Source organism: Bactrocera dorsalis, chromosome 4, assembly GCF_023373825.1.
Source record: "Bactrocera dorsalis isolate Fly_Bdor chromosome 4, ASM2337382v1, whole genome shotgun sequence".
NCBI lineage: Eukaryota > Metazoa > Arthropoda > Insecta > Diptera > Tephritidae > Bactrocera > Bactrocera dorsalis.
Genome location: NC_064306.1, coordinates 47489251 through 47505758, shown reverse-complemented (window position 1 = coordinate 47505758; position 16508 = coordinate 47489251). Strand labels below are relative to the sequence as shown.

Here is a 16508-nt window from a genome sequence, read left to right as displayed (position 1 = left end):
TTCTCCCTTCTTTTCGTTTTGCCTTTGGGTTAGGCGTTGCCAACCATTGAAAATATAAGTAGGGTTGTAGCGGTAGGGACTGAACATACAGATTGACTGGTGTACCCAGACTATTTTCTCACTGAGGTATGGCCTCTGAGAATAGTATGGGGCGTACACCCGAGAATCCTTTTCGGAGGAATTCTAAAATTTTGAGAACGCCTCCTAACGGCGGAAATGAGGAATCCACTGCTGCTGGATCAACAATTAGTGATGAAACTGCTGACCGAGTAAGCAGAAGTGAAGAGAATTCACTAAATAATGATACTTCCGACCATTTTAACAAGCTGGGTTGTAGAATTAAAGAGTTGGAAAATATGATGGCTGGTCAAAGGCACGTAAATCAAGCTATGCGCGATTTACTGAGTAGCATAATGAGCTTATATAAAAAAGCCGAAAAACCAGAGAAAAAAATTATGGTTGAGAAAGCAACCCAGCTATCTCATATTTTTAAAGAGATGAATACCCCAAAGCGGCTGCGTGAAGCAACGGGTGACCTACCCCCAACGAAAAAACCGAAAAAAGCCACTGAGAAGGTGCAACAAATGACCAGTGAGCCCACAAAAGTAATACAGGAAAATATTACGGGTCAACATGGCGCAGGTGAAAAATGGGTGGACGTTGTGAAAAGGAAGAAACCGACCCAGAAGAAAATTAGAATGAAACCGGACGCCATCATTATAACTAAAAAAGAGGGTGCGTCTTATGCTGATATTCTTCGTAAGATAAAAAGCGACAGCGGCCTTGAAGAGTTGGGGTCAAATGTGACCTACATACGGAAGACGATGAAAGGAGACCTACTCATCGAGTTGAAAAATCAGGCAGAGAAGAGAGCCGAATCATTTAAAACCGTCTTAGAAGGAGCGGTGGGTGAAATGGCGCTGATACAGCCAAAAACCCATAATGTTACAATAGTGTGTAAGGACTTGGACGAAATTACAACACCGGAAGAAGTCTGCGAGGCACTAAAAAAAGAGTGTGGGTTCCAAAACCTGGAGAAATCCAGCGTCAAAAATATGAGGAAAACCCGAAGTGGCACACAAATAGCTCTTATTTGTCTGCGCGCTCAAGACGCTAAAGCTGCACTAAAACTGGGCAAAGTGAAGATAGGGTGGTCTGTCTGTCGTCTTAGAGAATACTCACCCATTACCCGATGTTTCAGGTGCTTTCAACTGGGTCATATGGCACACAAATGTGTCAGTCAGACTGATCGGTCAGCGCTCTGTACACGTTGCGGAGCTGCAGGACACGTAGCAAAAGTGTGCAAAAATGCCCCGAGTTGCATGCTTTGCAAAGGAGAGCACTCCGTCTTAAGTACGACTTGTCCGAAGTACGAAGAAATGATGAAAACAACGAAAAAATGAGGTTGTTACAGCTAAACCTTAATCACTGCGCTGCAGCACAAGATCTGCTAAAACAAACAGTTCAAGAAGAGAACATAGATATCGCCTTACTAAGCGAGCCATATAGACAGTGTTCGGAAAACTCTTGGTGTAAAGATAAAAGTGGCAAGGCAGCAATATGGGCCTGCAAAGAACATGCTTTCTCATCCCGTTCCAAAGAAGCTTATAATGGCTTTACATGGGCGAAGATACAAGGTATATATTTTGTAAGCTGCTATGCTCGTCCTAGCGCAACAATTAGAGAATTTGAAGATTTTCTCCTGGAGCTGTCTCTAGAGGCCAGAAACAAATCGCCAATAATAATAGCGGGTGACTTTAACGCATGGTCTACTGCTTGGGGTAGCAGAATGACAAATCACCGTGGTCGCCTCATTCTAGAATTTTTGAGTCAAACAAACCTCACGATTCTAAACAATGGCACAAAAAATACGTTTCAAAAGGGTAATAAAGGTTCTATAATAGACCTAATGTTTGCTAACGACACGATTAGCAGACATATCAAGTGGGAGGTATCAGATATTTACACAAATAGCGACCATATGGCTATACTCGCTGAAGTGTCGTTCTCCCAAGAAAGGGAACTGTCTACCAGAAATCCCTCTCGAAAGCGTAGTTGGCGTGAAAAGGAATTTGATACCGATGTCTTTGAGAGCGTCTGGAGTGCGGCAAAGGCACCAGGCGAAGACGCCACCCACTTAGTATCCGCTGTGCAGAAGGAACTAGTTGCAGCATGCGACGCAACTATGCGCAGGACGAGATACAATAGCAACCGAAAGCCGGTATACTGGTGGAGCGACGAAATTGCCAAGCTGAGGAAGCTCTGTCACTCAGCTAGACGTCGCGCACAGCGAAACCAGGGAGGGGAAAACGAAATCCGCCTCAGAGAAGCATTTAAATGCCAAAAAAAGCTCCTGAAGTCAGCCATTATCCGTAGTAAGAGATCCTGTTTCGAAAAGCTATGTGAAGAAGCGAACATAGACCCCTGGGGATCGGCATACAAAATTTGTATGTCGAAATTCAAAAATAAGTCGCAGCAACCTAAGAACGCATCATTTATGAAAAAGGTTGTAGAAGCGTTATTCCCTACACATGCATCTATTTCCTATATTAGAAGAAACGAAGCTACGGAGCCACCCCTATTAGTCACAGAAGACGAACTATTGGCTATTGCGAAAAAAATCAAAAACTCTAAAGCGCCCGGAATAGATGGTATACCAAATAGAGCCCTTAAAGAAGCCATAACTCTTAGACCCAGTTTATTTGTTAACATGTACAATGCGTGTATATTAGAAGAGGTGTTCCCCGATCCGTGGAAGATACAGCGCCTGGTTCTACTCCCGAAACCAAAAAAGCCACCAGAAGAACCTTCATCTTATCGACCTCTTTGCATGCTCGACACGATTGGGAAAGTGTACGAAAGCATTGTAAGAAACCGCTTGGAATTAGCAATCCAAAAAGCCGGCGGATTATCAGAGAGACAATACGGCTTCATAAAAAAGAGATCCACTATAGACGCACTACGAGAAGTCGTCGATATTGCGAAATGTGCAGTAAGTGGCAAAAGATGGAAAGGTGGCACAAAAAAGTACTGCGCGCTGATTACCCTGGATGTCAAGAATGCCTTCAACTCGGCGAATTGGGCAGACATAATCAATGCCCTGGATGCAATACGGGCCCCTGATTACCTCATAAATATTATAACGAGTTACTTTAAAAACAGAAAGCTGTTTTTTGATACGGATGAAGGCACCAAGAGCTACTCTATCACGAGTGGAGTACCCCAAGGCTCAGTGTTAGGCCCACTATTATGGAACCTTATGTATGACGGGGTGCTAAGAAGACAGCAACCAACAGACGTGAAACTAGTAGCTTATGCGGACGACCTCATGGTGGTAGCAGTCGCCAAACAATTAGCCGACCTGAGAGATAAATGCAATGAGTGCATAAAATAATCTACGTCAATGGTTCTCTTCTATGAGTCTGAAACTGGCGGAGGAAAAAACAGAAGTTTTTACTGATAAGCACTAGGAAGATAGAAGAGCGAATAGAGCTCACCATTGGGGAATGCAAGATTACTTCGCAGCCGCAATTGAAGTATCTGGGAGTAATATTAGATTCCAAATTAAAATTTAAAGAGCACTTGGATTATTCTTCCGCCAAGGCAAACAAAATTTATAATGCCCTATCGAGAATGATGACCAATAGAGGCTGTGTGCGTTCCAGCCGGCGATTCTTAATAGCGAAGGCAATGAGTTCCGTAATACTGTATGCGGCACCAGTATGGATACAGGCAATGGATATAAAAGCGTATGCTAAACAACTAATTGCAGTGCATAGACTCTCTGCAATCCGGGTAATAAGTGCTTTCCGGACTATATCAACCGATGCTGCTGAAGTGTTAGCCAGCATGCCGCCCATTGACATCCAGGGAGATGAACTCGAGCGTTTGTATCAATTATCAAACGCCTAAAACTGTCTCGGCGAGGACAGAGGAGAGAAACAAGAGCACTAAAATGTGGCAGGAGCGGTGGAATTCCTCATCCAAAGGGCGCTGGACCCATCGACTTATACCGGACATCCACTCGTGGATAGAGAGACGACATGGGGACCTAGATTTCCATTTGACCCAAATACTTAGTGGACATGGGTGCTTTAGAAGCTACCTTTTCAGATTCCACAATGACATTAGTCCAAACTCTCCGACGTGTACAAAGTATATAGAAGACTGTGAACATGTACTATTTTATTGCCCTCGATTCTCAAATACAAGGGAACAACTAAAAACCACACTCGGTGGTAGTTTTACGGTCGATAATTTAACGACACTCATGTGTCAGTCGACTGAGAAATAGAAACCTATCAGCGAAGCGTCAACATTCAAAGGACAAAACTGAGACTCCTTCAACAGATAAGCCGTCCGCAAGGACGTAAAATAGAGGAGACTTAAATGTCTTTGTCCCTCCCACGAAGTAATATGTAGGCGGTGGTTCCGTGGAAAAGTCTTGAGTTGAGAGTAGATTAGTTTTAGCGGATTAAAGTTCCGCACTCCGGCTTTCGATGCTTCCCCCTTAAAAAAAAAAAAAAAAAAAAACATCTTTTCGATATCGGCTATTATTCCGAAACGGTGAGTGCGAAAGCGAACCAAAATGGAAAATAGATCTTGTTGCAGCTGTGGGCCTAACATGAGGGCATCGTTTAAAGAATTCCCAGAGGTCGACTTTCATAGATGCGTTGAAAACGACTCGAAGTTTTGTTGTTTGACTTGTGGTCTTTACCACCGCATGATGTGGCATATAGTACAGTTTATCTGTTGTCGTCTCAGCTGGTTCCATGCTGTCCCATAGAGGTGAGTTCATCCATAAACATAGTATACTCTTTGCGAAGTTGTTCGTTAAGGTTGGTACGCAGCTCTTAAGTAATTGCTCAAGAACAAAAATACATTATTATTCAAGTAAGTTTGACAGCTGGTTACGCATTGTGAATGATCCACATTAAAAGAGCAAGAGAGAATAAACAAAGTAAACAAACTTTGTGCGTATGTATGTATGTGTATGTGTAACACAAATATTTTCATTGAGATTTAAGGAATGTTGTTGATGATTTGGTTGGTTTTATACAACATTTCAAAATGGAACATACTTTATAATAATGATTTCAACTAATTTAGGATGAATTTGACGATTACTTCGAATTTCCTGCAAGAAACAATTGTTGATTTGATGTTTCTTTGCAAAACCATGTTTGCCATATTCACATTTTATTGAAAAAAAAGTATTAAAAATTAGTACTAGCTTTCTTAAGAGCTGCGTACTAGCACAAGTAACTTTATCGCAGGAACGTTTCTGGACCATTTCTTAAGCGTTTTTTTTATATGAATGTTTTACGTTTCTTGAGAGCTGCGTACTAAGCTTTAGCTGTAAATCTTCTTTCCATGCGGAGTAATGCTCGAATAGCTGCTTCTCTTGAATCACCAATCAATACGTTTTTCTTCAAAGGTAAACGCACGATGTAGCGACCATCCGGTGCACGTTCGGTCGTATCGTCGTATAGTTTCTCACACATAGATTCTTCAGGTGAGAGGAATTTGCGGGGGGGTAGTTCTTCGAGCTCCCAAAACTTGTGGATGAGTTGAGTTAAATGAAGGTCGGAATGTAAAGTCGAAATGTTCACCGGTGGGCTTTGTAAATTGGCTGCGTTGCCAGACAGTACCCATCCGAATACAGTATTTTGTGCCATTGGTGTACCCCGTTCACCCTTACGGAGTCCGTGTAGTAGAAACTTGTCCATCTCATCCATTCCAATTAAAATGTCTATTGGTCCGGGTTGGGAATAATAGCGGTCGGCTAGTGGCAAATCCGTAAGATGCGGCCAAGAAGTCGTCGGTAAAGCGGAGGTTGGAAGATCGTTAGTAATTTTCGGTAAGATGAGCGTACTTACTTGAAATTTAGTATCAAGCGTTCGTGTTGATATGGAGAGTGTAACTTCTCCCTTTGCGCGGCCTCCTTGTAGTGACCCGATCCCAGTGACGTGAACGGATGACAGCGTTCTGGGAAGACGAAGGCGTTGTACACACGCCTCGGTGACGAATGAGGCATGTGAACCGTTGTCAAGAAGTGCGCGAGCGGGTTGCCAACGACCGGTATAGTCTTGTACCATAATTTCAGCGGTTGCTAGTAGAATGACGCGATTAGCGTCAGCGTAGTGTGCCGGTTACATTTAAACGTTGTTCATTTGAAAGAGCATTGAGCCTTGCCGGTTGATTGGTAAAGTTTTCGTGAAGTAAGGTATGATGACGTCGTTGGCATATACGACACGACGATGTGCTGTGACAGTTAGCGAGGATATGCCCTTTGCTGAGACAATTTATACATGCACCTAATTTCTTAATAGCAGTTAGTTTACCCTTGGAGTCGAGTTGACTGAACTGTGAGCAGACGTAGATTTTATGATCACGATTGCAATAAGAACAATGCGGGCCCTTAGTAGCGGTTGATGTAGCAGATATTTACTTCTGGCTCTGTAAATGCCGTATGGAAAACATTCTTTTTTGTTGTTGTTGTCTTTGCGGTAGTGTTGAGTAATGGTACCATCTCCAGTGAGCGTGCGCGGTTTTCAAGAAATTCTCGAAGAACGGAGGAAAGATGGTAGATCATCCATGACGAGCGATAACTCCCATTGCTTGCGGGTTTCGTGTGCTAACTTTGAAACGGTTAAGTGTGAACGAGCCAGTCATCCCAGAATTCGACTGGTCGTTGGAGTGCACGTAGAGCGCCAACGTGTTGAAGTATGGAATTAATCACTTGCTTTATTCCCTTAGCAGTATCCTTGGCTGCATTTCCAATTGCCATGAGTGCTTTGATGTGGCTGTCCACCATGACCCGCATGACCTTATACCTCGCGGTCAATAAGTCCCAAGCTTCAGCGTAATTGCTATCACATACTGCTAAGCTACTCACCAACTCGAATGCTGCCCCACTCAAACAGTTGCGGAAATCGTGTAGGTTTTGTCCGTCCGACAAATTGACATTCGTATGAATGAGTGAGCCAAAAAGCATCATGAAAAGGAAGCCATTGAGTGGGATCACCACTAAATGACGGCAACTGTAGCTTTGGAAGCGGTACAGGAGCAGTTGAATCATGAACGGTAGTTTTGCAACGTCTGCTGCCTTTGAGTGACGCACCGGCGTTTCAAGTTAGCTTTAGCGGTGCTGTACCACTCCTCACCTTGTATGCGTGCCTGCTCCTCCATAGAAACGTTCTCGTCACCACATGTAAGTTCCACCTCTTGTTGTGCTACGCCAAACCGAATCCATTTGCTCCTCCAACAATTGGAGGTAAGTAGTTATTACCTCAGTGTCCACCGACAGAGCATCCACTTTGCTGGATTGCAAATAGCGTTTGATAGCATTTAGCGCGGGATGTCGCGAATTTTAGCCGAAGACATGATTAATGTTAAAAATGCGGAAAAATATTGAAAATAATAGCGAATTTGCCGAATATCATTAATTATGCGATGATATCCGGCTCGAAGGACCAAAATATGTTGCGGTTTAATAGCGCTCGCGGAAGAATGAATTATATTAACGCGGATTGAAATAAGAGACGTGCTATGCGGTCGAGTTCCTTTATTGAAGAGAGAGATAAAACGGAAGCTGGTTTGACAGCAAGCACATATGTAAGTGCTGCCCATAAAGCTTCAAACATATGTTTTAGAAAGGTGATGCCAGATAGGCGCGAACAGTAACTATATAAAGATGAAAAACAGTTTATATTTTATAATTCGAAATGAGTGTTGTCGCTTTAATGTGGCTAACCGTGAATTACGCTTGATGCACACCAACCCACTTATATCCACATTAAGCGTAGCAGCGGCAGACAATTTCACGGAGCTCAATTACACCGCTTATCGTATTTCAATGAAACGACAAACTTAAAGTAAATATAAACAATGCCAATAGCCAATGAATGAAAACATTAATAAAATACGAGTTCTCCTTCATCTCATTTAACATTCACAGGAGATATGGGAAAGTATTTATTAACCTTTCAGCCCATAAAGGACTTTTTTAAACGATGTCAAACATATATAGAAGTTGCTTATAAGCAACTTCGGGGCTGAAAGGGTTAAATACAATCATGATTAAGTGGCAGAAGTGAATCAGACTATGAAAAGCAAATGAGATTTATATATACTGATTAATTTTCCGCCACCTTAATGGAGCGGAAGGTATAGTTATATACCTCCAAAAAAGTGAAAGAAATCGTCATGTCAGCATTCAATTTATCACTTTACTCCTTTATAACAATGCTTTCAAATTCTTAATATATTTACTGATCTTTCTTGCTGATATGCCTTTCATCTAGCTGTTATTTTATTTAAACCCAGTACAATGTTTTTTAACACATTTACCTGAAAGATATATACATATGTTCATCTACATGTGCAAACTAATAAATAACTTGTATATTAGCTTCAAATTAAATACGATACATGTGTTTAACTCGAAGTTGGCGACCCTTTTCAAAAGATACACTTCTGTACACATACATATTTGCTTATTTATGAGTCGAAAATATACTATATAAGAACTGTTCTGTGGTTTCCCTTATGAAACACACTCACTCACACTTTATAAGTGTTAAATTCTCAGCTTATAAAAGTAAAATGCCATAAAGATAAATACCCATATAACGGGTGATTGTTTTTGAGGTTAGGATTTTCATGCATTAGTATTTGACAGATCACGTGGGATTTCAGACATGGTGTCAAAGAGAAAGATGCTCAGTATGCTTTGACATTTCATCATGAATAGACTTACTAACGAGCAACGCTTGCAAATCATTGAATTTATTACCAAAATCAGTGTTCGGTTCGCGAAATGTGTTTCGCGCGCGTGTTTTGTTCAGCGATGAGGCTCATTTCTGGTTGAATGGCTACGTAAATAAGCAAAAATTGCCGCATTTGGGGTGAAGAGCCAACCCAGAAGCCGTTCAAGAACTGCCCATGCATCCCGAAAAATGTCACTGTTTGGTGTGGTTGTTACGCTGGTGGAATCATTGGGCCGTATTTTTTCAAAGATGCTGTTGGACGCAACGTTACGGTGAATGGCGATCGCTATCGTTTCGATAGCTAACAAACTTTTTGTTGCCAAAAATGGAAGAACTGAACTTGGTTGACATGTGGTTTCAACAAGATGGCGCTACATGCCACACAGCTCGCGATTCTATGGCCATTTTGAGGGAAAACTTCGGACAACAATTCATCTCAAGAAATGGACCCGTAAGTTGGCCACCAAGATCATGCGATTTAACGCCTTTAGACTATTTTTTGTGGGGCTACGTCAAGTCTAAAGTCTACAGAAAATAAGACAGCAACTATTACAGCTTTGGAAGACAACATTTCCGAAGAAATTGTCGGGCTATTCCGGCCGAAATGCTCGAAAAAGTTGCCCAAAATTGGACTTTCCGAATGGACCACAACCACCTAAGACGCAGCCGCGGTCAACATTTAAATGAAATTATCTTCAAAAAGTAAATGGTCATGAACCCAATCTAACGTTTCAAATAAAGAAACCGATGAGATTTTGCAGTAATTTTATGCGTTGTTTTTTTAAAAAAAAGTTATCAAGCTCTTAAAAAAATCACCTATTATAAAGTTTATGAAAGAAGCTACTATAAACGAGAACTAACTGTTTTCTCTTTCAAACCTTAACACTTCCAATGAATAACAGAGCCTGAAAGTCTTCCTGTGAAATGCTCTATTTACTATTTCTATTAATTAGTTTTCCTGCTATAACTTACTTCAAAGAAATGCGAATATCTATTGCCCAAACGGAAATTAGTCAGCACCAGGGTTGTGCATTCTTCATTAAACACTTTTGGATTTGTAATTGAATTTTTACTATTAAAAATATTTTTTTTTTATTAAAATTTTAAAATATTATTTTTTGATTTGAATAAAGTAGCCAAACGTGGAATAATGGTAGTGTAAAAGCAAGTTCTTTTAGTTTAAATTTTTAATTATAATTTTTTTTTTATTTTTATTTTTTCAATTATTATAATTTAAGAAAATATTTTTAATCTGGTATGTGAATTAAAATAAACGAGTTGTTTCACAATATAAACGAAACTTGCATATATTTTTCTCTGCGTTTTTTTAGTAGAATACGTAATTAAAAATGGCAAGTCACCAACAACGGAAATTCAATTGACGATCACAAGCCGAAGTGAAATAAGCTGACATTCAAATAGAAATACTAAGATTCAGATAATAAGAGTCTTTCCTAGGGTCAAATAAAATAACACAATAAAGCAAAGTAAATGCTGCAATTCCTACCTGTGACCAATGAAAGTGGAGTCAAAAATTACAAATTTAATTTAATTTTTAACCCTCCATTACTAACCTTAGGGTTCGAATCGACCCAGACACGCAAACTTTTCAAATTAACAAAAAAATAAAGAATATTTTTACGCAAGATATATGTGTAATCTAAATTTGTACATATTTAAACGTTTTTAAACAATAAGAATAAGAAACATGTAAGATATTATGCATAAAAAATTGTTTAGAAAAAATACCCTGGGTCGATTAGATTACATAATTGAAAAATTTTTGCATTAGTCATTCCAATTTTTCTTTTTACCATTTTACTTTTATATTTCAGGTTTCAAATGCACTTTATTTGAAGTCAATATCTTTAAAACTTATCATTTTATGCGGAATCTGGCTGGATAACTTTTTTTTCACTTTTTTTAGCTATGTTCGTAATGAATACAAACTTAATTTCAATTTAAGTATATAAATTAATTTTTTAGCACATCATTTTATAAATTTAACAATAAAATACAACAATATACTAAACGATGTATACGTTTTTAGCAATTTATAAGTTTTAAAAACGATTTTAATAGATAATACAAATGAGGGTCGATTTAAAAGACCCATGGTTAGTAACCATGCGACATGATTTTTGAGGTTAGTAATGCAGGGTTAATAGAAAAGTATTAACAAGTGGGACTATTTTCGCGACTTACCATGAACATTTTACCAATACAAACTAATTATTTATTTGTTCTGTTTTTTTTTTAATCCTGTTTACTTTGGAACGCACCTTGTATAATGCAAAACTAGTGATTATAGTCATCATTTCAACATTTCATCACTTTACTCCTTTAGTTTGCTTTTTAAAATATAGTTAAGCCATTCGCTGGGCGTGTGTTGTCTCCGAGGTGAGTTTAGGAACTTAACGTAAAGTAAAAACGTGAAATCAGACATCAGTCACATTAGAAGTTATCGACTTAGTACAAATTTGCACTTATGTAATTACCTGAACCAAAATTACAAGGTAAATTAATCTTCAAGTAATTACAAACTCTACGCTCTCATTGAACCGTCTCAAAGCAACAACATATTTGTTACTTTTTCCCTTGTACCAGGATAAAACCGGTTAACGATAGAACGACTCGCATTCGCGTAAGAGTATAAAGGATATGAAAAAAAATCTCAATTGCAGCATATTACAGCAGTGAACAAGAAAGTGGTAACAAGACTACTACAACGTTATGTTCTCTAATCAAATTCTCCACGGAGAAATAAACATGTGCTCATTCATCCGCACAAATGCTTAGTCTTGAAGTCATTTGTAAAAAACCGCAAAGCCAAGACCGATAATTAAAGGCAAAATGAATGCTGACAGCAGGAATGGCTTAAAATGTGTTATTTACAGCAGCCACTTTATCTGAGTTTAAGGATATTTGTGGTTTATTCGGCTAGCTTGATTTCCAGTCACCAGCTACCTGTTGATTCTCGGCTGATAATCATCGACTCTGGTTACTTGTGTTTAGAGTGATTTCGTTACCGTTGTTGTTATTTATTTACCTTCCCATTACATTGTCGTCCATGGCAAGAGGAAACATCATTCTAAGAACACTTGTTATATCACAAGCCACACACTGGTAAATCTATACAGATAAACATATGTACGCTTAGGAATCATTTTTACAAATAAATATTATTGTGTATTTGTCATAACTAGCCGCTTTCTAACCCAAAAAGTGACGAGACAGGGAATTGGTAGTTATAGCATATATGTATTTATTATAAACAGTCTAGGCACTGGTCTTAAATAATGAAGAAGGAACGATTAATTAGCTCAGTTTACTTTTCAAGTTTTCTGGAGAATATCTAAAATACCTTCTTTTTTAGTTTTTATTCTTCTGAAGATAAACATTTATAATATGTTTTGATGATCCAATTAGTGCTTCAGCATTTGAAATATATTATATTAATAAAAGAATATATATTTACGATGTGTTTTAAACTATATTAGAACGCTTGAGGGAGCTTTCTTTCGAAGATATTTTTCAAAAAAATTTAACGACACTGGGTACTAAAGCTACCTTATATTGCGTTTGTAATGAAAGACCGAGAAGGTTTTTACTTATAATAGTCAATAGTATATGAAGGATTTATCTACAAGAATGTAAATTGATCATCATGTAGCTAGAAGTAACTAACTTTGGTGGACACAACTAATTAAAAAGCAAAAAAAATGAAAGAATATTAGAAAACGGAGGTGTTCGAATTCATTTCTAAAAATATATTTGTATTTATGTATATTAATATCTGTTCAGTAAAATAAAAGTATTCATATTCACTGAGGTATCTTGGAACAGTTATAGGTCCGATATTTGGGTGAAAGCAAATCGAGTAAAATCATCCTTAGGGCAAGCGTGGCGCATATTTTCATATTCATGGACTTATATTACTCCATATATAACCTTGTCCTATGTACTTTATGCCTGAATAAAAAAGTAAAATCGAAAGACTAACAACTGCATATTTTATTTAATTCAAATATTGCATTAATTCTGGAATAAGCTTTAGAAAAACTTTAGTTTTCTGCATTTATCTTAAAAATAGCTAAACAAAAAAATTTGCTATTTTGGAAAAAATAAATAAAGCAATACGAGTACATATGTGCTCAATTTCGGCAGATTAAATTAAGATTTCGCTTTTGAAGAATATCAGCTAATGAAACACAAACACTACAATCAAATTTGAGTGCAACAACAAGCACCTGCACACGACTGAACTCTACACTACCGTTGTTCTCGAACCAACGCAGTGGACTTAACTGTAATTGATTTTATGAAAATTTCGGTGTTTATCTGCTTAAAAGCTGGCGACATCTTCTATGTAGTAGTTTTCTCTAAGCTTAATCTTCCTTATGCTATGTACCAGTGCATACAAATGTATATGTATGTTAATACATATTTATAAGTGCAAGTGACTATATCAAGAGATTGAGAATCCAAAACGATTTGTAGGTTGCCTCAATTTTTCGCGGTTTACCATAAGTTGATAAATTAAATGGATAAGTGCAGTCAAAGTCGAACGACTAACCAACAATCACTACAACATTTACAATTGCACTGTATTTTAAGAGCGTGCATACGTAAGCAAATATGTATGTGCAACCTGAAATCGGGTAACTGTAAAATGACAATATGTAATAAAGTTGAGAGAGAGAGGCGAAGGCGCTGCCTCTTTCAACTTTAGCAAACTTTTCACTTTCACTGCAACTTGTGAGTCAAGTTCCATTTTCTTTTTTTTTTGAATTTCGTTTTTATTCCCTTTTAATTTCTCTATTTGCCATCACTGGCACTGCAATTGTGGCGTCGCGACATTGTGGCAGACGTCTTATGTCAGTTTTTCCTTTTCGCGCATTTATTGTTGCTTTATATAACTTGAATGGACGTGCTGGTGAAGTAGCAACTTTTCTAGACATCTCCTTACATTTCATTCTCGTCCTTTTGTTCTACTTTAGAATTGGCAAATAAAATAAGTTATTTACTGGAGAAAATGTGTAAAGGACTGGATCTGAATATGAGCCATCTTTAAATGATTTTCCAGTGTCTTACCTATGTTTGTTTTTTTTTACGTTTTTTGGTTTGTAATTACCTAATGAATCGACTTATTCCCGAAAAACGTTTGTAATATTATTACCAATATAGAGGTTCGGCTCTGACGACATCCAATAGTCGGTCCATATAAACGCCCAAGCTAGATATCGGTAACGTACAGCAAGCCATGGATCACACTGATTTTGAAGTTCACGTTTCTAGTGAATAACCGAATGATTGCATCCTCCATCAGAAAAAAATTATAACTGTGCCCACTCATTCCATGAAATTTTTTGCGCAACTGTTGGTTTACGGCCAATCAAAATTCAAGTCGTGCAAGAATTGAAGCCAAACAACCATTAAACTTTCACCCGTTCGGTCAATGGATCCACAAACGAGTTGGCCGTTTTTTCAGCAATGAAAAATCAGTTTTGATTATAAAAGGGCCTAAAGTTCGGGGTGTCACCGAACATTTTATACTCTCGCCAAGTGAGTTTTGGTTCATTTTAGTTGCAAGCGGTTTGGATGACATGTGTGTTTATGCCTTGTCAAAACCTTACTTGGCGGGGTTCACGCCAGAACAATTAAATCAAACAAATCTGACATTTTTACTAGAAGTTGCTAGCTTGCATGGTACTGATTAATAATTTATTTATCTATGAATCTATATCAATTCTCGATTAATTTTAAGTGATACATTACAAAACGTTAGGTTATTTTTGTAGCAACATATTGCGAGAGAATAATAAAAATTTGAAGTGCACATATATTATCCAAACAACATCTTAATCGCTTATCGTGTGCTTGTATAATACATATGTATATTTATTATGCATGTATATTCTTTCGAAATGGAGCAGAACTAGAGATAGACAATCCCAGGTAAATTTATAGCTCGGTATGTAGGCAGACAGAAGGATATGGATGGAGAGACATTAAATCAACGATGGAGAGCAAGAACACCAAAAAGTTGCCTCAAGCATGCATTGAATTCCAAATGTATTTCGACGCAACCCCGTGCTGCTCTTTCCCCTTTTCCCCCTTTCCCCCCCCCCCCCCCCCCTCCCTCCCACCCCCCCCCCCCCCCCCCCCCCCACCCCCCCTCCCCCTTTTCCCCCCCCCCCCCCCCCTCTTTCCCAAAAAACCAACCAAACCCCACAACAGTTCTTCTAAGAGTGGGTTGGAAATAAGAGACAAGAATTTTTTTTTTTTCTGCAACTTTCCTGAAACTTAAACACAACATACAAGTATTACATACATACGCCCAAGAGCGTATAAGAGTAAATTTATTCTAAAGTTGAATAGAGAATTTATTCCGGGACTTTTTGTGCAATAGTTCTTTTGGATCACGGCTACCCATGCCAATGTTGTGTCTGTATAACAGAAAGCAATAATGGCTTAAAAGTCTAATTCTCCTCTGCATGAAAGGAAAGAAATTCACCGTTAGAAATTGAGTCTAACTTTTCTACAAACCTAATCAAACATATCCTAACTTGTGGATTAGATTCATTCGTTTTAAAAAAGTACAGTACTTTTAGTGCCCTCTTCAACAACGGAGGTTATGAATGAATCCAGGATCAACTTCGGAAGGTCAGCCTAAATTCTCTGTTGGCAGACATGGGAATTAATATTTAAAATTTTTATAAAAACCATTATTGCAATTAAATAATATACATATGTACTATGGGTTCAACTGTGTGCTAAATTTCTGAGAGCTTTGTATCTTTTATTCTCCCATTGTACTCAAGCAATTAAACAAAAAGTTCAATTGCTATTATGACGACCCTCCTTGACAATAAATTGCCGATTCGTTTCCACTAGTAATGCATCACTGTTATTTGATGCCAGCTATATAGTACAAGTAATATATTATCATCAATGCTGCATACCACTTATGAATAATATCTATGACAGCTGAGGCTGTAGTGCACTTAACACACACATATCACTTGTGCGCTGCAATGACAAACAATTTGCATAACATCACTCACCTGGCTAATTGTATTTTAATCCATTAGAATATAATAGTCCATACATATTAACAAGACTGTTAATCAATGAATGAAAGAATAATTACTACCGAGGCCGCACTGCTAGGTAATTGCGTAGAGCCAAGACCTTCTCGTGGAAATGGCTTTGCAGAGAAATAATAAGAGAATAGAAAGGAGAAAAGGAAGAAGTTAGAAAGTTGGAAACGCGCAATTCAGAAATCTTTGCAGTACTGGTAATTAACATTGACTTTGAAAATCTTTCAATTGCGTGATATATGCCTAATGAAGATTACTTGCTAGTGATATTAAATCAGCAAAGGGTGTTAGTAACGTTAATTACACATAAAAGAGTAATTGACGGGCTTTACTCAAAGTTTTATCATATCTATTACCTTAGAATGCGGTGCGAAAGCTAAGAACGTCGTATAACGGTCATAAATATTATAAGCATGATGAGTGTGTACAAACTTTTTATAAAAGTAAAGAAATCACACGTAAGCGTCACAGGTGCAATGTGAACATAAATAAAAATAACGAATTCCCTTACGAAGCCTCAAGATGGTACGAGTATTTCAACTAAGAATACTGGTTTTGGTATGCTTCAAGATTGCATAAGCTGCTTCATCCTTGGGAATTTGGCCTACATATAATCAGCGGACGAATGTGTTGG

The 16508-nt window shown here is 38.2% G+C and overlaps 1 protein-coding gene across 1 annotated transcript; it reads right to left on the bottom strand.

Annotated features, from left to right (window-relative positions):
* Positions 1 to 5345: 5345 nt before the first annotated feature.
* On the bottom strand, positions 5346 to 6098 carry LOC125778405 (uncharacterized). Its single transcript, XM_049455761.1, has one exon. It carries the CDS (start codon positions 6096 to 6098, stop codon positions 5346 to 5348), a length of 753 nt encoding a protein of 250 aa, XP_049311718.1.
* Positions 6099 to 16508: the final 10410 nt, after the last annotated feature.